Source organism: Stigmatopora nigra, chromosome 16 (genome assembly GCF_051989575.1).
Source record: "Stigmatopora nigra isolate UIUO_SnigA chromosome 16, RoL_Snig_1.1, whole genome shotgun sequence".
Lineage (NCBI taxonomy): Eukaryota > Metazoa > Chordata > Actinopteri > Syngnathiformes > Syngnathidae > Stigmatopora > Stigmatopora nigra.
This window is the reverse complement of record NC_135523.1, coordinates 6037014-6061781: the sequence shown is the minus strand read 5'-3', so window position 1 is coordinate 6061781 and position 24768 is coordinate 6037014. Positions and strand designations below refer to the sequence as shown.

Here is a 24768-nt window from a genome sequence, read left to right as displayed (position 1 = left end):
CAAAGAATACTAATAGTCAACTTATTTAAAGTAAGCACAATGTTTGACTGCCTCATATGCTTTATACTGATTTGGGTGGATGCACCCATAGTAAATCAGTTGCCTTGCACAAGTTTCTTTCAGCCTGGAGCGTCATCTTTGTGTAAAGTGATATCTTTTGATCTTCTGAGCTTTGTACCCTTGTGGTCTCTTTGGACAGTGATAACAAAAAGCTTCAGGTTTCCTCAAACTTACCCATCTTCACATTGTGTCCTCTGACTCTCACAGGACTAGGTTGAACATGTTGTTTTATTTCCAAGCGCAGATACTGTACACTACTCATCAAAAATAGGTGTATCATCTCTTGGGTTGAACCTTACACTGTGCAAATCTGCTATACTATTAGTTGTTTCCTTCTTGTATTTTAATGCTTATGTTTTTTTTATAAAAGTATTTTCTTCATAGTTTTCCAAAAATTATAAATCATATTTACTGGAATTAGAGCTTCAAGGTTTTGTTTGCAATTAATATTGGTACATTCCAACTTGTGTATCTGTCGTAGGAACAATTTCCATTATCAACTCAAAAACTATATTCCAAATTCAATGATGTTTTTTGACCTCATATCAATTTATGAAGTTATCTGGAGACAAACATTTTTACAATAAAAAGAATTTCAGAGAGGCTTCTCTTGTGCATTAAAAAATCACCATGGTCTCAGAATTCCACAAGATTTTTGTAAATTATAGTTTGGATTTAATATAAAACTCACGCATAAGTATTACATTGAATCAACAAAATATTGCTTGCGTTGCACTTTATCTTGGGCATATTTTGAATAGTATTGTGTTTTCTCAGTTGTTTTATTTTTTATTTATAGCATTGTGTTTCTCCTCTAATACCAGAAGTGAACAATGTCCACATACCGACACTTGAAATAGTGCCTTATTGATATTTTTCCTTTCTTAATGTTTTCATTATGACAGTCATGTTTTACTTTCTTATAATAAATCTCAAGAGATCTGACACTGACATTTTTTTCCAATAATGTTTTGCACATTTTAATTACTTTAACATTACTTACAACATATGCAACTAAACTATGCTGTTGAGTGAATAAGAAGTTATACTTCAGTAGCAACGTTGCCCTCAAGTGGACACCTTTATCAACTCTGTAAAATACAGTTTAGAATTTTGTGTGATTCTATTCTATGATCACCTGTTTTTTTCATTTATACTAAATACAAGAATCCAATTTTTTTTGGCATTCCAGGACAAGCAAACTCATTCTTGTAGTATTGCATGTTACAAATTTCTACTACTGCTCCAATATGTCTCTTGCATTGTCTTGTTTTATTCATTTATTTATTTTAAATAAGTTTAAAAGGGACTCTGCTAGTCTGCGATGCAGTGTATAAGATCTGCAAAATTAGAAACTAAATTTTTTAATAGCCAACTGGGAAGCTCATGGGTAGAAAGTTCCAACAGTATTTTACAAAGTTCCCCTAACCCAGAGGTCACTTTTATGTGTTTTATTTAGTCTGAGAATACACAAGGGGAAACTGTTTTTACTTAATGTTCAAATGAACCCCATGTTTCAATATGATTGTCCTGACGCATTACTTATTTATGTTAACCAACCACTATCTAGACTGTGACGTACCTCAGAAAGTATCCTGTAACTTTCCCTTACAAACTACTTACAGGGCTTGTCGAACTAGTTTAGGGAGCCCCGTTTCTTGATAATTATAGTGCAAGACAGCACATGCTTCTGTGGTGGACAGATGATTTACGACAATGAGGAAATACTCTTTGCAAATAACGTGGCACATATTGGAGCAGAAGGTGACCGGGTGAATGAGTAGTTAGTGTATTGGCCTTACAGTTCAGAGATTGAGGGTACCATACCAGGTCCGAACGTTATGTTTGGAGTTTGCATGTTCTACCTGGGCTTGGACAGTTTCTCTCCAGGTGCTCCGGTTTCCTCCCATATCCCAAAACATGCAGGGTATGTTTGTTGAAGACTCTAAATTGCCCCTATGTATGAGTGTGAAGGGTGTATGTTTGTCCGTCTCTGCATGCCCTGTGATTGGCTGGGAACCAATTCAGGGTATCCCCCATCTGGTGATTGAAGTCACCTTGGATAGGTTCCAGCACCCCCATACGACCTTTGTGAGGTTAAGCGGTGCAGAAAATGAATGCATTTTGGAGTAGAATTTAAGAAAGACTTGTGCCAGTAGGTGGTGCTATGTGTTAATGCTTCATGTGACTGAGTAACAATTGCAATTGCAAGGTGAAGTGAAATGTGAATATATTAAAATAAACCTAAATGTAGCTATTTAAATGCCTGTTCACTTCACAGCGGGGTAAATTATGTGATGATTTCATGGAAGCATGAAAAGTTATACATATCACCAATCAAGAATTGGCTTCAGAAAAGGGGCACTATGAAGCACAGCGCCAGTGACTTGCAAATCAAATGCATTTTCAAACTATGTTACTGTATAGTGTCTTATAAAGGCGCAAAGGCTTAATTAAGACCAAATAAGATACATTTGTGGCAATAAAAAAGACCTCAATTAGACGCGCCTAAGATGTGAGATCATGTGAACAGACCACCTGTGGTTTTTTCTTTGCAATTTCAGAATCATTCATGTCAAGGCCCCTGCACTCGCTGACACAGCTTGAGCCCGATGGAGAGATGTTTCAATTCAAGCCCAGAGAAAAAGAGGTAAAAAAAAAATCACTCAAGATCCAAGGGCACTGGCAGGTTTCAGTCCTGACGATCGCCCAAGAAGCAATGGGTCCAAAATGTTCTTTCAATTGGAGAATGGCCATCAAAGCCTCCAAATGGGGACGTTTAGGGGAACCTTGGCACATCAGACGGACACTCCTAACACTCACCACCTTTATTTAGTGCTGTTCGAAAAGAAAGATCAAAGTTTGTGCAGATGAAAAGGGTCGGTTCCCTGCATTTATTCTGCATTCAGTTGGCCCCCCTTTTTACTAAATTAAGAAAGCAGGCTTCTGCAGGCATGTGAAGGGGACTTTAACAATTGTGGAGATGCTCCAACTCAACCCCTGCCTCTAATTACCACTTTCAGACGGTAAAAAAGGCTTCCTTTTTAGTTGGACAACCTGAAAAGCTGTCGTCCTTAAAAAGATGACCACAAACACGCATGCACCAACAAGACACAGAAAACAGTTTTTTTTTTATTTTAAATTTATCAAATGTTTTATTGTCAAAATAGAAGTCATATTTTTGCTCTCCCACAAAAAGACATCTACACTTTGTACAAATATACAATAGTTATAAAATGTTCTTTTATACACAAAATTTACATAAGATTTATATAAATACATTTTTGAAATTACAAACTGAACGACCCGTAAAAATTAAAAAAAAAAGTAAAACAACAAAACAGCGGGCGCTATTAAGGCTTAATTTAAACCATCTTTGAAGTGATTGACATTTTAACATCTGGCACAAGATAGGTACAAAAATGGTTGTTTAAAAAAATCTCTTTGTATGAACTTTTCTTTTCTTTTTTTTAGAACTGGCTATCAGAAGTAATTCCCTCCAAATTGGAGATGAGCCTTTAATTCATATAAACAAGGGGGAATTAAACCTGTGTGAATGCCTGGGACTTTGTTTCAATGCTCTCACTACAGTTTGGGGAGGGCAGCACCTCAGCAGCAGTTCATTACAATGCAAATTGCTTAAGACAGGGTGTGATGGGTTATCTCCCAGACAATTAGCAGTCCCATAAGCTGCTTTAGTTTTTTTGTTTTGTTTTTTTTCAAACCTGTGACAATGGCATCTGCTTGGGGCAAGAGACAGAGCTGGCCGTGCCGGACCTCCACGTCAGGCCTGTGCTAACGTCACTGTACATGGAGCCACTGGTGGCTTTGCTCCCCCAACAACACCTGGTACAAAAAGTCCTCCAAGAGTCCAAAGTCTTTCCGGACCAGATCCACACACCGGATGTGATGCCCACTAGAAGGCACATGAAGTACTTTAGCATAAAGACGGCATAGTCCGGCCTGCTGCGGTCCCTTTCGTGTAAACAGTTGGAGCAGTTGTGGGTTATTTCCCAGTTTTGCCTATTGTGCTGCTCATAGAAATAACATGCCACTATGATGGTGGCTGGAACCGTGTAGAGCACTGTGAAGACTCCGATTCTAATCATGAGTCTTTCCAGCTTGTCAGTCTTGGTGCCACCTTGCTTGATGACATTACGGATCCTGAAGAGAGACACAAATCCGGCCAAAAGGAACATGGTGCCAATGAATAAATAAATCACCAGAGGTGCGAGGACAAAGCCACGTAGGTTGTCCAGGTTCTGGTTGCCCACGTAGCAAATCCCGGCCACCGAGTCCCCGTCCACTGAACTCAGAGCCAGCACCGCTATGGACTTCATGCTGGGGATGAGCCACGCGGCTAAATGGAAGTACTGGGAATAACTGGCGATGGCTTCATTGCCCCACTTCATCCCAGCCGCAAGGAACCAAGTCAGAGACAAGATCACCCACCAGATAGAACTGGCCATGCCAAAGAAGTAAATCAAGAGAAAGACCACCGTGCACAGTGCTGGCCCTGTTGTCTCGTAGTGGATGTGCTCCACATCCAAGTCCCTGCCACATGCCACCTTCTCGTGCCCGGCGATTAGCCTGACAATGTAGCCCACTGACACAAACATGTAGCAGGCGGAGAGGAAGATGATGGGTCTCTCTGGATATTTGAAACGCTCCATGTCAATGAGGAAGGTGGCAACTGTAGCAAAAGTTGACACAAAGCACAGTACGGACCAGAGGCCAATCCAGAAGGCGGTGAAAGCCCTCTCGTCGTGGGTGAAATAGGGACTGTGGCAAGGCATGGCACAGTTGCTGATCTGGCCTGTTTTTACACGGTTGTACAGAGGGTGACGCTCCGTGTTGACGGGCACCATGGGTTCCAAGCATTTACATCCCGACTCACAGGGGGACCCGCCTGGCTTGTACTTCCTAGGCTGACTTGGTCGACCAGGCTTGATTTTGGGTGGGTTGAAGCCCTTTGCCGGGTGGTTGGTAGGCTTGGGCAGGACGGGTGACACGGTGGTCGAGTCTGTTCTGTTGTAGTCCATGCAAAGCGTGTCCGAGTTGCCTTGGACTGGCAGTAGGTCACACTTCATGCGGTCCGGCCACGGGAAGCCATACTGCCTCATGAGGGGCGCGCAGCCAGCCCGAGCTCTCTCGCACACGCTCCTGCACGGGGGAAGCGGCTTCTTGTAGTCCTCCAGACAGATCGGCGTGTACATGCTGCACAGGAAAAACTTGAGATCGGGGGAGCACTGGATCTCCACCAGGGGCCAAAACTGGTGGACTTCCAAGCCTGCCTCGTCCTGCGTGTCGTGGTTGAATTGGTTGGGCATGTAGGTGTAATTGTAGCCGATGCCTTTGCACAGAGGCACGGCTATTTCCTGGCAGGTGATCTCCTTAGCGGTGGTGCAGCTGGATCTAGGCAGGAGTGCGAGAGATAGGAGCAGGTATATCCCAAACAGGTCGGGCTCCATCTCTCCAAGCAGTGGTGCGTCTCGACTCCTTTCCTCCCCCCTTTTGCTGCTTGTCGATCCTCCACCCCCCTGCCTTCAGTCCGGTCAGATTTCACGCGGAGAGCCCATCTCGCGTCTCCGTGGAGCTTGCATAGAGTTGCGAGTGGCGGCCACGGCTGTGTTTACTTTGAATGGAGCAGGGGGAGACAAGCCTTCAGTGCGGGGAGCAGCAGTCAAGATGGCTGAGAGGAGAATCTGCTGTCTTCTGCTTTCAATGCTGTTCTATCCGTTTGACAGTCCGTGGGAAAAGAACACGCAGGAATCCTCTGCAATCACAAAAAGCATGCGCCTCCACCTTGTCTTGCGCTAACCGAAACACATTTGGCGTGTTTGTGGCTCCTATGTTATTGGTTCTCATGTAAATCAGCCTCAACCCCACCAAGTGGAGGATATATACACAAGAGGCTGGTGGGTTACGCCCCCAAATCAGCCCCTCCAATCCTAACGTAGCAAAGGCGGGCCCGAGATGAAGTCATTCAACGGTGGACAGACTGCATTTACTTTGTTTGCAACACTGACCAGCAATACCATGATGCCTAGAATCTAAAGAGACATTTTGCCTTGCAAAAAAAGACAGTGTACATGTATTACTTGAGAAGAGTGCAGTAAAAACTTCCATCAGATTGTTATTTATCCTATGGTTGAGGAATGCAATGACATTGAATGAAATAAAAAAACACATTTTCAATCAAAAGTTATTGTTGATTTGTCAGTTATATATTTTTTACTGCGTGAAATGCACAAAGAGAAACATTTAAGAATGCGTGATATATCACCCACACACACTCTTTTCGTCCCTCAAATTTCAATAAATAGATACATTGACGCAAACACGGTTCATTTTCTCATGTGAAAACGAGGCCAGTCTGCCAAATTGGTTAATTTGCGCCTGGTAAGACTACCCAGGGAGCTGTCTGTCCTTGGGAAAAGCTGTTTTATATTTCAAATGAGGTGCTAATGTTTCGTTTAACGCTTGCATAGAGCTCCACAGGAGGCGTAATTGCGAACGGCAGAGAGTAGAGCAAGCTGACAGGCAGACAGAGAAACTCATATTTGTGTTAACACGCCTAGTGCGTGACTCTGATGATCTCTCTCTTCGACTATTTATTTGGTGAAATTTATGTCGTCATCACTTAACAGTCTGATTTCAACATTTACTGTTAACAAGTTGTCTCTGTTCTGTTGTTCAGTCGTTGTTAAAATGTTCTTTCCTGAAAATAAATGACTCTCAGGCAAATGTCCTAATCACCGTCCACCAGGCCACCGACTCGACAATTCATATTTCTATAATAGTTTATGCCCATAGGTAAAATGGCATTATTTCTTCCAAGCCCCTTAAAATATCTTGAATTCCATCAAAGTTTAAAGCCTAAGTGGGGCTTAGTGTTGCTCACAACCTTTGTGCGTTAACACAATTTGTGTTAAGAGGGCATTCACAATATTTGGTGATATAATGTCACGTGATCCTTTCATAAAACCTATCCAAACTGACTTTAAATGAACATTACTCAGTGTAATGTACAGTAAGTTGCGTTGTGTTCAAACTAGAGCACTCATTGACGATAAATGTAAGGGTGCTTATTTCTAGTAATGTTATGTTTTCATTCTATTCCTTATTTTCTTCTTTCTGAATGGTACTGTTTGATGCTGATACTTCTTAAGGAATATGCTGAGGAGAAAAAACAACCAAAAGAACACGGGATGTGTTTTGAGTTGATATTTTACTTGACATAAAGCGTGTACATGGTTCACACTGATATTTTCGAAGAAAACTTTTATTTTGATCATAAGGAATATTGTAAGTGTGGCAGTTTGAAAAAAAAGTAAAACATGGTGTTTTTACTGTAAACACACAAACACCAGAGGGTGTTTGGTTTTCATGTGGTGCAACTGAGACAAAAAGGAAGAATTACTGCTGTACTTATGGTTTTGCTAGTTGTTTTTTTTTAATATATACTATGATTCTGACTTTATTATATTAATAGTAGACATTGGCACCTATCATCTTACATATAAAGGCATGTAACTTTGCAGACGTAGAAACAAAACACCATCGCAAACCATAGCTATGCTTCCAGGAGGCCAAGTTGCACTCAAGCAAAGCAGCCACTTTCTGCTATTGCCATCTAGACATAGTATATATAACATTGTCTTCGGAGCAGAGTTTAAATTGCTGATATTACGTTTGTTGTGCAGCCCACTTGTTGTCATGTGAAGTAGCTATTTTTACAGCCCTGACCCACTGAATGAAAGCAATAACCCGAAGTTGAGCTTGCTTGGACAGCACAGCTTGATTAAATAAGCCAGAAGACAAGAGTTCAGCCAGCTATAAGGAGGTTTACACATGTCTGGATGAGGGCTTGTTTATGCTCACAATGAATGGTGTGAAATCTTAAATTATGCGTAAAAATGATATAAAACAAGAGTCGGTGTACGCAATGAACGATATGATATCTGCTCATCTTGTGCTGCTCTCATGCTGTGAGAGAATATGAGCCCACACCAAAGCTTTGAGAACGGCGTGTGACCAATGAATAAAATCCCCAACGAACATCAGGACCCAAGTTAATGCGTTCCATTTAAACGGCAATTCTGCTCCACCTAATCAAGTGCTTGGAGGAAGCCCATCAAGTGTGACTGCTTCCAAGATTTGAGACTATTTGAGATGGCGAGACGGAGATATGCAAATGCAACTTTATCTTGTAAAGAGAAAGCTTGGAGGAGATTTAGCCAATCTGCCCGACACAATTCCAAGAGCCTCGGTGGCATTTAGCAGGCTCACACTAACCCTGGGCTTCTTGTTAAGACTTCATTAGCCGTGTTTGCTCAGGCCTCTTTTCTGCAAAGAAGTGGAAGAAGGCTCCCCAGGCTCGAGCCTATTTTTTTTCTGCCTATAGACACTCCATATGGAGCTTGTTTGCTCATGGCTGGCCCTGGTTAATCACTTTCAGGTGGAGCTGAAGTAGATAGAGCAAGGCTGAGGGGATTTGGGGGACTGCTTGCTTGGACCACCAATCCCCCACCCACCATCTCCCCCTCAATCGAAGTTCTCCTGAGGTGACAGAGCGTGGAGCGTGTACCCTGTGAATTAGCTCACCTAGGGCCCATTACCTTAACAAACACAGCCAGCCCCTCCAATCAGCCTACTGCTGGGAGGACAGGCGGCCCCTGTAAATCCTTCTTTACAGCTGTGGTCCCACTGTGTAACCACTGTGTGTTTTCAGGAATCTATTGAGTGAGAGGATCAAGGAGCTAAAATAGCTTTTTAAACTGAACATTTGCTCCACCAACCCATATAGGAAATAATTTATATCTGGATTGCAATGCCTAAAACACAAATTTAAAAGCTGATAACAACTTAGTGATTGTGGAAAAAAACATGAATGTTGTCACCATTTGTGTTTTTATTCACAGGTCAGTTAATTGGTGCATCAAACTATAACAAATAAGAGAACTGTATCAAAATCAAGGAATTATTTTCAGCAATATCTTACTCGCCCCGCATACATTCGTTAAGAACCCATTAGGGCAAATAAAGAAGACTTTGTTGTCCATTGTAACAATTTATTGCATTAAACCAGCCTACTATGAATGTTTTTGAGATATAGGAAGAAATGTATCACTAACAAAGATTAAATCACAAATTTTGTCATCAGAGAAGATAAAATGTAATATGGAACAAACCCCATCTGTGAGATATGTTTTTAAATTATTATTTTATTTTTTCTTTCAATTGAAAATTAATTAAAATGCAACATAGAGTGTATGGGGGGAATTTGGCAGCTCTGCATTAGCCAAAGCACTGACTAATTTTGGCTGCCGTCCCTGGGCCAAGGAAATGCATGTTGGTGTGTGCCTGTCTGTTTGTGTGTGTATGTTATTGTGTGATTGTTTGGGGTTTTCAGTCATCTGATGCCACAAGAATCTGGCTAGCCAGCAAGAGTCTGCTTTTGGCTTCTTGACGCCTGCTACTTGACACTCCTGACAGATTTATCTCCCTCTTGTAAAACAGCATGAAACTTGTTCTCTGCACTCAGGAAGATTTACAGAGATTCCGTTTACTTACAAAACGCACGCAAACGTGCATCAATTTGGAATTACATTGTTTAAATACTGACAAGCATGACATGCACTGATGGGTAGATCCTACTTATGAGAGGTTGTTCGGTACTTCTAGTTAACTTACATTCATTCAATCATTATGTTGTATTAATATAAGGTTTTACTCAAGCTATACTGTTTTGTATAAAGACTTGCTTAGATCAGGAGTGCTCAAACCTTTGGTCAAGATCTGTTTATGCCAATATAGTGACCCGTCGCTAACCTGGGGTTCATGATTTGCGGAATCAAAGTATTGCACAGTTTTAAACTATTCATCCAAAAAAACTGAAAAAATGTGTTGTTGTGTTGCCAGAAAATATGTTTCGTAGCATGACAAGCATGACTCAGACATAAGACTCGTAATTACGCTCACTTTCTTATCCTGCTCAATGATTAACTGTAATTTTCTCTATGGGTGTGTAAAAGAAACCATTGCTACCAGCTCAAAACCATTGGCACCCCTACGTCTTATGTTTTGTTTGCTTCGCTACTTGTTGCTCAATCATAACTGCTGCAACCGAACATTTTAATTAAGGTATTATTAACTCTATGAGACACAATCATAGTTTTTCAGGTGAGAAAGTGGATATAAAATGTAGATAAGCCAGTCTTGAAAAAAAGCTGATCTCACTTCCTAATTCCTGTACCAACATGTGGAGCTGCATTCTTGACCAACAAAGAGACTTTTGATGCTTTTTAAAGTGGCGAGGCTGAGGGGAGCAACAAAAATGAACCTATAAATCAGAAAATCTGGTAAAATCTCAAATTATTTAGTTTCTTCAGTGGTTTTCCTGCCTTGATAGTTAAATATAAGTATTTATGTTTACTTTTCACTCCTTTCAAAATATTAGTTTGATATTCTTTTCTATTTAATGTTCTCTGTAGAGGTTTTTCTTCATTTCTCTGCTTTTTGTATTTGTTATTGTTACTTACCATGCATGCATAGGAATTGTGTTTAATAATATTCTGATTAAACAATTGATCAATTAATCAAATATACTGTTTGTATTGGATTTCCCTTGAAAGAAATATTGTAAAAATCCAAAAAGCGTATATTTCCTCGTTAGAATGAATGATTTATTGGTGCTGCAACTCTATTTAAAAGCTTTATTTGTCAAATAAATGATCAGAAATTAACTGAGGACTGATAGCTGACTGGTAATAGTGGCCAAGTTTGAATTATTTCCAAGTCTTATTTTGGTTGTATCTCTGTGCCAGTAAATGACTACAGTGTCTCTTTGCATGCATACTTTTCATTTTTGTCTCCCTCCCTCATCCTCTTTTTCGTTCCCTCTTTTAGACCTCCTGTCTCGTCTGAGTGTGGCGCAAGGAATAACAGATGGCAAGGGCGAGGATGGCTGCCAGACAGAAGGAGGGAAACTGAGAGAGGCAGAAAATGGCAAGGTAGGGAAATGGGTAACCACAAGCAGGAGGGTGAAATGAACAGAGCAGATGTGTAACACAAATGGCCTTGTGGAGTTTGCTACTTGTTCTTGGCGCGTCTCGATTATACTCCAGAATTGTTCTTTGTTTTGCACATCAGAGGCTAAGCAATGCCACTGATTAGCTACCCTGGGCATCCTATAGTCCTCATTAGCAGTCTGATGAAAACATAATTATGTATGTAAGCAATGTTCTTTCTCTCTTTGCTGCAACCACCACCATCAAGTTCACAGTTGTTCACATAGTTCACATAAACTATAGTAGTATACAAGCAAGCAATAACTCCCCTAGGTGAATCAGTGGGACAGGAATGAGCTTATCTGGTGCACAGTTTGTAGCCTCCAACCACACCCCCCATTTCTCCACAAACAGAAAGGCCTCAGAATCTCAACCAGGTTTATCCGCCCTCTTACAAATACTGACAGCCATGTCATTTCTAAATGAATAATTAATCAGAATAATGATGATTGCAGTAGTCTACAAACATTAGGAGTCTTTTTTTCTGTCAATTAGGTACAATGAAGTCAATGATGCAATATACCTGTATTTAATTTAATAGTGACTCATGTATCAACTGCCCGACTGACAGTCATTCATCTTTTCCAATAGTTATGGATGCATGAAACTAGACTTGCTCCTGTTCGTCTGTGAAGTTTGATCTGCTTTTATCCATGGATTGGGTTAATGGTGATTAGAATTAATCTAACAAGGACAATGAAAGTTAATAATTTTGATTAGAAACTTGACAATGTTTCTAAAATCTAGTTGAAAGATAATGATTGACAAGTTAACAATCAGCCAATGTAAATATTTAAATTCAGATAAAATTAATTAGGTCTGTGCACTAATGAGTGAAATAAATCATGTCCAAGGTTGCAGTCTTCACAATGCATTGTTGCATACACTGTTAGTTTTTCAATTAATGTAATGATGATCAAATTGATGGGACATCTCCGAGTTAAAAAGGATATCCAGACACTATCCCTATTGTCAATAGAGGACAGGTTTTCTACTCCAGAGAAAACAATAATTAGATCATTGGCCCAAAGATGTAAGCAAAGGCTAGACTTGCCTCCACTTAGACCGCTTATTTGTATTTTTCCGTAGATTGTATCAGACAAACAAAGCTCAACGTTAATAATGTCTGGCTCACAGGTCACTGATGTTATCTTGACTATTATACTGTAGACCGACCATGTCTTTATCAACAATGGACACCATTTAGATCAGGATCAGATGTTATCATTTGATCGATTTTATCAAGTACTCTTGCTCAAAGAGATGCAATTGGCTGTTTTGATTTTACAAGATTAGTACTATGTATAAATGCTACACAAAGGTCTGTTTTGACCACAAATGTTTGTGATGTCAATTGTGATAATTGTAATGATATTAAGATTTATTGCCTACCCTAGTGAAGAGCATGTATGTCAAAGAAAATGAATACAGCACACTGGGTAGTGAGGTCAGACCTGATAATGGAAGCTAATGCAGTCCCCAGGTTTGGCTGAATTTGTGTGCTGACTTGAATGACATTCAAAGTTGAATGAATCATCAGAGGTTGTGAAAAGGGGCCAATGGAGTAGAAGGAAAGAACCTCCCCTGAGCTATGCTGTATCATGTGTGATTGACAAGCTACACGCTAAGCTCACCTGAGCCCCTAACCTCTCCTTTTACTTCTCCCTGTCGTGATCCTCTTCTTTTTCCTCTTTTTCCCCCGGATATCTCCGGGAGAGGGAAACCTGAGGAGGTCCACAGTGGGGTGGAATGGCTTCAGGCTTCGACCTGCTCTAAGGGGGGTCACGGGGAAACAAAGGCCATTCAGGTGAAGTGCTCTGAGCTCAGCTGAGACAGACAGGCTCCCAGCACAGATAGTGGGAGACTAATGTACTCACGTTTGCACTGTCAACGCCATCAGACTTGGTGCACATGGTGGGTGAGATGTGTGGGGGGCATTTCAGTGAAAGAGAAGGCGAAACAGACTGACAGGTGAGTAAACACAATGCTCTGAAAGCCCAACTGAGCATTCTTAAAATGTCTAGACCATGGCTGAAAAATATTCCACACAAAAGTTGCAAATCCTCTTTATGGGGGGATAATCTAAGTTGAATTTAAGACACTATCAACTAAGTACTTGAGGAGTTCTTACCTCACTTGTTTTCTGCAAAATGCATTTACAATCTGTCTAGTCGGTTGTGGAATCAATGTGTGTTTGGTGCGTGTCTCCTCACCAAAGTGGTGCAGATGGAATGCTGATGAGTGACTGAGACGTCCACATTAATTACGGGAGGAGGAGGAACATTTCCACCTTTCTGTCTTATCTCATCAGCAGAACTGGTCCATTCTTGTTCAGGAAGTAGCTAGAATTTACAGCTTAAACACAGGAAGATTGACTTACACTGCAAGTCCAATTTTCAATGAATGCTCATATTTCCATTTTTACATGTTTTTGTCAAATTTGTCTGTTTTAAATTATAAGGACTTTGTTTACAGTCACTGAAGGCATTTGGGCTCCATGTTGACATCTATATAACAACTGAATAGGCCAAAATAAATAGATATGCCATTAATGGATATACTTGTGCATTAGAAAAATACATCAAAATTACAGATGTATTTGTGGACTGAATCTGAAATGGAAGATGTTTTCTGAAAGGTGCAACGTTCCTTCATTTAAATAATTTTCACAAGTGAAACAATAACAAAGTGACTTTTTCTGTTTCATAAGGTCATTTTCTGCATCTTGTGTTGCATTGCCCCACTTATTACTCGCACACATGCTGTGAGGGAGTGAGTTTTTCTGGTATGCAAATGTACACTACATTTAACTACATGAATTTTAAAAATGTAGCTTCTAGTAGAAAAACTGCAGATTCCTTGTCTGTCTTTGGGTTTTTAAAAAATTCTTATTAATGACCACATTGCCTCTCAGGACATTCGAAATGGTAAAAGTTGAACAATTATTACGCCTTTAGCCAACTCTGCTGAACTGGAATTGGAAAAGAGATATTTCAAAATTCAGTGCACTGTATGTCTGTGTTCGTGTAAGGAGGACCCAATGGATGTGCGCTAGCCCTCCCACTGTGATGGTGGCTCATTGTGAATTGATTTCCAAAAATAAGCCCCATCCATGATTGCATCTACTTCCATAATGTAGCTCTACAATAAAATTGCAACACAAAAATGATACAAGTAAACTATAGTTTTTAGTTTGTCTGACCCCCTTAATACACTGGCAACACCAACCCCACCCCATTTTCTACCCTCCCCCTTATCCATCTTTAAGTCTTTTTTTCCAGGGTTCACTCATGTGTCTGTCATTCTTCCACCTTTTGTATCTGTAGGGTTTTTTTCTGCTATTGAATGCTTCTTTCTCGCCATCCCCTTACCTCCCTTCCTCTCTTTCTCCCCTCGCCTGCCCAACGCACTCGCTTGTCCGTCATTCACTCTAGGGCCTAATTATGAGATGGCTTCGAATAAATACATGTATTTTTCCTTCTGAAAAGGGTGTGCTATACTGTGTGTGTGTGCACTCTATTGTGTTCTACACCAGGCTGAATTCTACACTCGAGGAGGTTTTTGGGTACCTCGGCAAAATGGAGTGGTCAGGGACAGGAAATTTCCTGGGTGCAGTAATTGTCCCGATAATACTCACTGTAATGCTGGTTTGCTAAACAGGCTATGCAATTAGGGGTCTGAGCCTTCAATAGGCTGTCTAATCAGGGGACAAAAGATGCAGCTCAGAGGCCATTAGGCCTGGAGGAAGTGCTCTCATTGTAAAGAGTGGTCAATGATGCCTTCATCTACCACAAATCTGGGTGGAGTAGGCAGTCAGAAAGAGGGGGGTGGTCCCACTTACACCTGAGATCTTTCATTAGGAGTCATTATTACTTCACCTTTTATGAAATCTTTGTACTCTGTTTATGAACTATCAGTAGTCTTTGCTGTGAATAGTCTTTTTAGAAGCCCTGTTCCCAATGAACAATGTCTGTTTCAGTTTTGTATTCAGTTTTGCACATCTTATTGCATAAGACCCAAACTGATCTGGACCCGTACAATAGAATGGTAGCTTTTAAGAGTGGACCACTGTACTCTTATAATGCAATTATGTGAGCAATGGAGATTTTTCTTGAAAGGGAGTGAATTATAATTTATTATGAAAACAGAAATGGAATGCAAAGAACCTACTTATTATAATTTAGGATCATTGTCCGTGTTACTGTACTGTGCCAAACCCAACTTTTGGTTAGTGGAAACTTGTCTTTGGAACATCCTGTCTCTTCCCATTAGGTGCAGTCAAATGTAATTTAAACTACTTCCACTCTTCTGCCCATACTTCAAATTATCGGCTTAGGAACTGGAAGGCTTTTCTTTTAAACATCTGGGTAGGGTAAATGGAGAAAAGAGGAGAATATATAAACATTGTACCATATATGATCTGGCACCCTTTCTTTTGTACCTACAGTATCTCTTTGCATTTTCATCTTTCATCCTAACTAATCTCATCATCATCCATCTGAGCCAGAGTGAATAAACGATCTCTCCTGGCCATTAAAATTAGGCATTGAATCAATGACATGCAATTAGCCTTTTTTATGTCGACAAGACATTTGAAATTTTTCCCCATTGCAGCAAGACAGAGAAATAATATGACTGCTGTAGTCATCAGAAATAGACAAAAAATATGCTACAGTGTGTATAAATTTCATCAAAAATCCTATTTATCATAATAATAAGAGTGCTGAATCTGGTCCCTTCTCATTTGACCAAGTTTAACTCCCACAAGGAGTTGTGCCTTCTACTCATTATCTGCCTCATTACCACCTTAGGATTATGGTGCGGTTTATGTTAATTTTAAAATAAATAAGGACTAACAAATACTCATAGCATTTACATTCAGTAAACCAACCCAAATTTCCCCATTGAATTCGAGTCAATGTTTATATATTTACCTTGGGTGTGCCACCAGCAAAAGCTTGCTCTATTTCTTCTATTCTTTATCTTCCTCGTTACCACCTCTGGATTATGGTGTGGTTTATGTTAATATTAAAAGGAAATAAGATGTAGCAAGTAGCACAGTTTATCTATAGGCCTCGGGTGTGCCACCAGTAAAGCCCACCTTCCATGGGAAGTGTAAACAACAAAAATAATTATTAGGATATTTAATTAATATATGAAAAGCATAAAGGAAATGGTTTCTGTCGGTTGACATTGTGCGCCTCCAAGAGAAGATCCCTAATATTTTGGAACTGTTATGTACAGTAGCCTTTAAGCATATTGACAGTTTATTTCCCAAAAACTTATTGCGTTAAATTAGTCGATCAATTTTGTTATTTTTTCATCTTCTTCCTCTAAACTCTCTTATACTGACGCTTTCTTAGCACATCCAATGGATGTATGCCACCTCCTGGTTTTTCTGTGGATAATAGAATGAATCTCCACATTTATTCCTTCACTGAATAGTTGCCCCATACTCTATTTAAGTTTTTGATAGGAACTCACATTTAAATTGAAATGTATATGTGGGAAACATAAATAAAATTATTATTTTATTTATTCCCCTTTCTCCTTAGGCTCTGTGTAGTGATGCCCACTTTAACCCCAACCACAGCAGAATATTAGATACAACACAACCCGATGTTTCAAAACGGTGTGTCTGAAAATGAGGATGTATTATGCTTGCTTTATTGGCCATGGTTCTCTGTAGTATAACACACAGCACACTAAATGTCTAGGGAAGATTTCTACACACATCCCACATCCAATTTTAGTGGCAATTCCCTCATCCACTTTATGATTCACACAAAAAGTCTTAGACTGCTTGTTAGTCAAATACACATTTCACTGCAGCACAGCAGCAGTTTGACAAGCTGTTTACGCTAAGCCGGAGTAAATCAAATTCGAAGTTTGCCTTCCCTCCCCAGTAATCTCATTTTGTTTACGGCTAAGACTAAATACATTAGCAGCTGCATAGTCTGTCTGTATTTACTCTATTTACTATCACTGAACAGGCTTAAAACCACACATGGACCAATGTTGCGGAATGAAGCTAACCAGCTGTATTTTTATGACTAACTCATTTCCTAATCTGATATAAAGGCAAGGATTCAGAAGTGACAAAACCATAATACCAATTAAAATAAAACTGTCAATGGATGTACTTTATTTTGTTTGACTTATTGAAGTTGTTGGCTGTAGTTTAGCTGTAAATTATTCTTTTGGGTGTGTTTCAATGGCAAAGTATGATGTGGCAGGATGATAACATTACCCAGCTCCTCTTGCGTAATTTAACAAAAAAAAAAAAAAAAACAACAACAACAACAAAGGAATGGGTTCATTCATAGCCGAGTGCATATCACAAAGGGAATCTTGAGGGATGTTGTGTTGGGGTCACAAATCATCATGTTTCCGTGCATTTGTCCTGTTGCATCTCATGGGTGTTTAGAATGAATGGGTTTGGTATCAGATCTCACCTGTGGTAAACATCCTCCTATTTGTTCATGGTTCCAGGCTGTGACCACGGTGCAAATTCCCACAACCTACAACCTTCTTTAGGCAGCCACAGTATGTATGGATGGGTTGTGCTATTGTATTTTTCTTTTACCAACTAATTTGCATTCTGCATTGTTTGCTGCAAAATAGTTTCATTGGCATTTTCTTTGCTTAATCCAGGCATTAATGCTTAACTTTTAATGCCATTGCATTCTGTGTATGTCTCAAATTAAGTCTGTATGACATATTAAGGCTACAGTAAAAAGAAAAAAATGGAAATTATGAGGAACAAGTCACGAGAAAATAGTTGATGTATATACAGCCAATATTTTAATAAGGACATAGTGTTGTGTTAAATGTAAATGTTAACCCTTTTCAATCCATCCTTAAACTCTATGGCGGCAGGAACAGGAGTAGTTAAGAGTTCAAAAAAAGTAGTTGACCTACTGGTCTGGTATGAATGGTTCAACATTTTCAGTCATTTTTGCAGGTCAATGTGAACTGGATTCGTTCTTTTTCAAATCATTGACGTCTGTATGTAAAAGCTTTGGAAATCGCAAAGATCCCTGTTTTTACTAGGTTGCCATGGGTGGATAAATGGTACGAATCTTTTTTTTTTAACAAATGTTTACATTCAAACTGTCCTAGAAGTATTAGACTAATTGAACCATGTGGCACAACATTTGAATGAAATGCAAATATATTTCATTACACCACTGCATTTGTTTCCATATACATATATTGCATAAGTTTATCATATGAGCAAACGTAACCTGGCGAAAAATGTAATAATAAAAATAACAAATTTATTTCTGGTATGAATTTCCTTCATTGGAATTTGTGTTGTACAGACACATTCAGTTCCATCTCACTTCAGCATGCCCACAGCAGATAGACAAGCTGTCACAATTGTTATTACTAGAACTCCGATCTTGTTAATTTGGTGGATGGGATATGAGTTTTTGCCCTGTGGAAAACTAAACTCTCTCACCACCACAACCCCCACTATAACCCACCTGGCCACTGAAAAACCCGGCAGGCAGGACTGGCTCACACATAGCCTTGAGTCATATCAGACCCAACAGCCTGGCTGGAGTCAATATAGCCGCAGGCAAGAAAAAGAATGATGGTGATTTTCGTCCCCCTTAGTCCGAAACCGCCACTTGCCAAAAAAATGAGTGCTACATTCTTTATGATTGAGTTTTTTTACTCCAACCCCTGCCCCAATTTATGTCCAATTCACACTGCCCATTTCAAAACTTTGGCCTCATCAGCCCTCCATCACTTCTACTATACTAACTCTAATTGTTCCCAACTTTTGTTGATGCAAACATTGTCTCTTGTATTTTACCTGATCACTGGTGTTTGGGTAGCTTGACAATCATATCTGATTGGAAAGCAGATGCCTATCATACCTTCTTAGCTGAATTGATTCAAGTTAGAACAGTAACTTATTAACCTGGACTTTGGGAGACTTACTTCCACAAGGCATCCAGACTGCTTCAAAATACTAAGATGAAAGAAAGCTTGTTCACCTTGACTTCAAAGTGCCACAGTTTTGCCATGGATGTCAGGCAAGAGAAACACTATACCATTAGTGACCTCATTTAAGCACTTATGTGGAATTCTAAATCGAAATTAGCATCATTCAACATGAGGCATGGCCGCTGGATACACAAAGTTAACAGCAGTGACTAAATACCGCTTAGTCAAAAAGTCATACACAAGGTCAAGCATACTTCCTAACCTGAGCTGTAAAACATTTGAGTGAAATGAAAAAAAAAAAAAAACAATCTTCAAGCATAACGTTCGTACGGAAAACCTACTCCCGATCCTCAAACAGAATTCGCGAACACAAACCCCTTTATTGCAGCGAGTGAACGGCGCTGTCAAATTTCTGTTTACCTCTCTCCTGCATGTTCCCATGGCACAAACCTCTCGACAGAAGGAGACTTTTCATACTGAAAGATGTCTTCAAAACAGTACCGTTTTGCAGTTTGCTGCTCAAAATGCAGGTACGATATGCCGCATTCCCAAAGGACAAATTTGAATCAAAGTAATACAGTGTGTGTGTTTTGGGGTGCAGAAAAGTCTTCTTTACAATAACGGTGCTGAGTCTTTGCTTTCAAACTTTGTCAACAAGGACAAGGGTCACTTGAAGCAGGGGTGTCAAACTCTTTTTTTTTTTCTTCTTTAGTTTTAGCTAGGGTGTCCCACAAAGCTGTTTTGACATATCATAATACTACGATACGTTGCTATTAAATTTATATTGCAAGATTTTAGTCAAAAGAATGACTCAATTTATCAAGAAAATTATCATTATGTAGCAGGATGCCAGGTTAGGAGTGTTAATGCTATTATAGGAGATAGTTGTCAAATCCATTCTGGGCTTGGAGGGCAGGCGGTTAAGCATTCACTCCCCGCCTTCCCAATTAAAATAGGTTTGGTGTCTTTTGCCCTGAAATGGAAGTGATTGAGTTAAAGAAACAACTTTTATTGGCTGTAAATTTGCCATCTGTTTTTAACTGAAAATATTTTAAAACATGATAAGCCATGATATCAAAATTAAATTAAGAAGTGTTATCATGCATGGTTTATACTTCAAAGATGAATATAAATATGACTACACTTTCACTCAGATGCCAAGCCTATTTTTATGTCTTCCTGCTGTGCAAGTTGAGTGTATCCTGATATCCTATTATCCATTTTATAGTATATAAAGCAGCACTTATCTGAGCCAGAAAATGTACAGTTCATGAAGTTCATAAAATTCCACAGATTTCATATTTTCAAGTTGTCTTATTTGTCATTTTGTTGGTGACTCGCACTGTGTCTTTCTTGCTGGTCTGAAAAAGAAAACATAAAAGTCAGTTGTACTGCAGTGAGGATGTAGTCAGGGGAATTTTATAGTAACAAGATAATTATTATCATTTGTTGATGTGAAATGAGTAAAAAAGAGGAAGATGTGTGTACTTTAAGGCTCTTTAGGCGTGGACATCTTCCCCGAATATTTTCCACTTATTTTTGTCCTATTATTTATGTTTTAATGCTCTGAAACAAAATTATGAGTTTTACTTTACTCTGCAGTCCAGACCTGATTTGCCTGAAGTACCAAAAACCTTGACAATATGGTTACAAAACTATACAAGCAGGTTGTTATACTGCATCTACACTTTTCAGACTTTCATCCCAAGCCCACCCCCCAAAAAACGGTATCGCAACTAATCATTTGAATGATTATCAGCATGATACATTTGCTTCAATCAAGAAAATAATAATCTGATGTGTCTGGGCAGTTTAATCTTGAAAGTCACTCCTGTTCCTTTCCAATAATACCCAGATGCTAACTGTTCTTTTTTCTCTTTAAATTACAGGAGCTAAGATTCAAGGGGGAAAAAAAGGCTCGGGGGTCTGACTGTGGTGGTAGAGGGCGTTAAAAAAAAATCAAAGCAAAATCGGCAGTGTAGTTTCAGAACTGAACCGAGCAGGCCAAAGTTCTGTGAAAAGAAATGGAGACAGCCTGAATGCAAATTAAATCCCCCTCATTCCAGCAAATATTGTCTTAGCCATTAGTCCGGGCTCGACTAGAAAGGAGTGGTCCCAGTCATTGTCGCTCGGCCAGGGAGAAGTCAGGGGAAGAATTCTATTCAGCAGGCCGTCTTGGGGGCTTGGTGCACTTGGGCGCTTGTTTGGCAGCATTCAAGCTCCACAGACCGTGGCAACAAAGAGAGCTTTCAGCGTACCTCACTGTAAAAGCATGTGAAGAAAAAGAAGAAAGGAGGTGGATGGGAAGGGAGAAAAGTGGAGTAGTGGAGGTGGGGTGGGCAGCAGGACTGGAAAAGTTTAGTCGTATAGGTTGTGAGCGGAGTTGGAACTTGGATGCAATTTATTTAGTCATTGGTTTTGTTTTGCTTGCTTTCCTGCAGCTTGTTTGCTCTATTGGTGCATGGCTGGTTTATATTTTTATCTTTGTCCTTCTGTATACACTTTAGTTAATGATTTGGATTTTGTTTCCTAATGTGTATCACCTGGTTGATGTCTCAATTATCGGGAATCATGACCAAATAGGCTTACCGATTATTTGGGTCATCAACTGAAATGGGACACTCGCCAGAAAGTTGGTGATTCATCTGATTCGATTATGGCTATAGTAACTTGAATAATTAAAGACTCATCAATATAATGTACGTCTCACCCAGCAAATTTGGAAAACCCATATGTACTTTATTCTAGCCAAGATGGACCCTAACAAAAAATAATAATTGTCATGGTTATTAGTATAAACATATTTAGAAGATATTTCTAATTATTCTTTTATAAAATTACCTTTTATTCTCCTGAATTCCAGTGAGTATGGGACTTGTTTTGGAGTTAATATTTTACCAAACTGGTCTCTCCCAAAGTATACATACGTCCCAGTAGAGGTCTTCTGTGTGTGTGTTTTTAATGAAGATAAATCATTAGTCAGGTTGCCCCCAAACCCCCAAGCACCATTGCATAAATGACACACATGACAACATCAGGTAGTGGAACATTACATACTTAAGTAAACAAACAAAACAAAACAAAAAAAAACACCATAACTCGTTCCGACACTCAGTAACCACCCAAACAAATACAAGAAAAAACCTTACTGCATTGTAGAAGTGCCGTAATTAACACTTCATTATTAGTTTTTGTATGGGTTTGCTGATGAAGTCTCTAATAACTAAATAACGTCTCACGTAAATTGATGAATATTTGTTTGTATTTAAGGGTGTTGTGAATCAATCTTCTATTGTAATAATTTTGTTTTAGTTTTAAAATAAACTGGTATATAGACATTAACAATGTTATTAGCCCAAAGTACTTATCGCCACCTATACAAAAATGGTCAGTTTAAAACGAATGTGCGCTATATCTAAGTCAAATCCCCTTCTTGTTCAAATTCCAAAGTCTTCTGCCCTATTTGCCTACACTGAAATCAAACATGACAGTTCATGACAAGATTATTTGTTTTTGAATCCACATGACCAGGTTCATTTTGCAGTGCACAAGGTGATGGAACACAATGAGACTTACATCCTGCCTTTGAGGCTTATTATGTAGTGGTAGCTGTCGAAGCACGTACAAAATGAATAACTCAGTTAAGGATCACCTTCCAGGTTTGTGTTTGTGTTTGTGTGTATAGGTGGTGTCCTAGGTGTGTTCAGAAAGTAGAATAGCCCTTGGCATCTTACATTTGTTTTGACTGGTGCGTTTGCAGCTGCTGCATAGCATGGGTGAAGAAAGGCGCAGCCAAAGTAAAACAACCAAACTTTTACATTTCACACTTGTTTTCTTTTTATTTTCCCCTCTCTTGGCTTTGGGAGAATGGCTCCCGGCCAGTTAGCTGAGTAATGTTGTCTTTCATTTATACGTTATTGATAGATGCTACTAACCTTGGATGATACAGGTGTTTTTCAAACCTTGGTGATATAGAAATATTGAGAACAATGGCAGAATGACATATACTTGGCAGAATGTTTTTATTGCTGGACTGAGACATTATTTATCTACTCCTCTCAAATTTCCCAAGATACTTTTTCTCAGGATTTCAAAAATGACGACAAAGATGAATGGAGGAAAAATAGAAATTAAAAGCCAGAGTTAGTTAGGATGCTGACGTGCAGATTATTTTTTTAAACACACCAAAGTCCAGCACATAAAAAAAATATTTAGAATTACACATGCATAGTTCATGGCACAAGTTGTAGAATTATCTTTAGATGTGAAAAGGTCCACTGCAGGCCTCTGTTAGTTAGACATCAAATCAGTACATTTCAAAATATCAATCAACCATTTTTAAAAAACAATTCTTGCCTGCATTAATTTATGTACACAATTGTCAACCGTAAGTTGACAGGCCATTAATGGATGATTGGAAATGTATGTCCTAGTGCCAAACCATATTGGCCTATTTGAAAATAGAAGAGACATGCATGATTTAAAATTAGGCTCCTTTTTGTCCTGCTCCAGCCCACTTGTAAAACATAGAGATAGTTCATGAACATCTCATCACGTAATAAGATTGCCCTACTGTCCTTAAGTCACATCTGTCACCACCACCGTCCTCGCGTGTCATCTGGCTCAAATAATCCTGGCACATTTTACTTCCTCTGTTTGTAAAGGTGAAGGATTCTTGGCTGACAACATGGAACCAGAAAAAAAAAGAGCAGTCTAGTTTATTTTTCCAATTTGAGGCCGTGCTCAGTGATCCAATGTAGAAAAGCAGCAGATTTATGTCAACTAGAAGTGAATTGACATATGAACGCTTTGCCATCACTTGCCCTTGAGGTAGTGTATCCATTAGCAACCAATGATTTGGCATGCCGACACGCTGAGGTCAGCCTTCATGCACAATATGTTGACATACACATGCAAGCATGCGTGATACTAAGGAAATCCAAACTTTATTTCCTCATTCTTTTGGTCATAAAATTGGTTGAGTCAGTGGAACTAAACTGATTTAGTTTGTCAAAGTATGGCATTCTTTTGGTTTTTATTGCTGTGAAGATACTGATAGGCATCACTCTACAATTTGGTTGTCTAATTTGTGGGTTTATATTACAGGCTGTTTATTAGTTGAGATTATGATTGAGAAATGAATAAGAGGATTTTAGTCATGCATTTTTCTTTCAGATTTCACAACTGTTTTATAGGAGGAAATAGCGCAGAGAACTATCAAATGAACTAGAAGCTAATGTGCGATTGCCAATAAATACTAAAATGGAAAAGGAATATCCAGTAAAAAGTGCTATTGTGATTATTATAACATTAATCAAACTTTTTTAAAGAACTTTGAATATGTACTTTATTTTGTCACGAGGTATCCAGATGTTGTAGTTCATCTTATATGCCAAATGTTTCCCAAAGTTTTTCTGGTCCTTTTTACTTTGAATGGCCCACTTTGTCATCAGATTTAGTTACTGTATATTTTGGAGTAGAAATTGCACCTGAGTATAATTTGCACCAGCCAAAGAATGCAAAATGAAGTGAAAAATATATATAAATTATTGGAGTATAAACTGCATTTTGAAGGGACTATTTTATCAGATGAGTCACTACCATAACAATTATACCCGTCTTCTCCAGTGTCACAAAACCACATAGTTTAAAAGATTGGCCAAAATTAAAGAAAATA

General features: G+C 39.1%; 1 protein-coding gene and 1 long non-coding RNA gene across 2 annotated transcripts in view; one reads left to right on the top strand and one right to left on the bottom strand.

The window, feature by feature from the left end:
- The first annotated feature begins 2616 nt into the window (after positions 1-2616).
- Positions 2617-24768, top strand: part of LOC144209699 (uncharacterized) — a 57384-nt gene continuing 35232 nt past the window's right edge. The window contains exons 1-2 of the long non-coding RNA XR_013329205.1: positions 2617-2710; positions 10972-11075. This is a non-coding gene — a long non-coding RNA (uncharacterized LOC144209699). The remainder of the gene's footprint in view (positions 2711-10971; positions 11076-24768) is intronic.
- Positions 3618-6099, bottom strand: fzd8a (frizzled class receptor 8a). Its single transcript, XM_077736146.1, has one exon. It carries the CDS (start codon positions 5529-5531, stop codon positions 3780-3782), a length of 1752 nt encoding a protein of 583 aa, XP_077592272.1. The 5' UTR covers positions 5532-6099; the 3' UTR covers positions 3618-3779.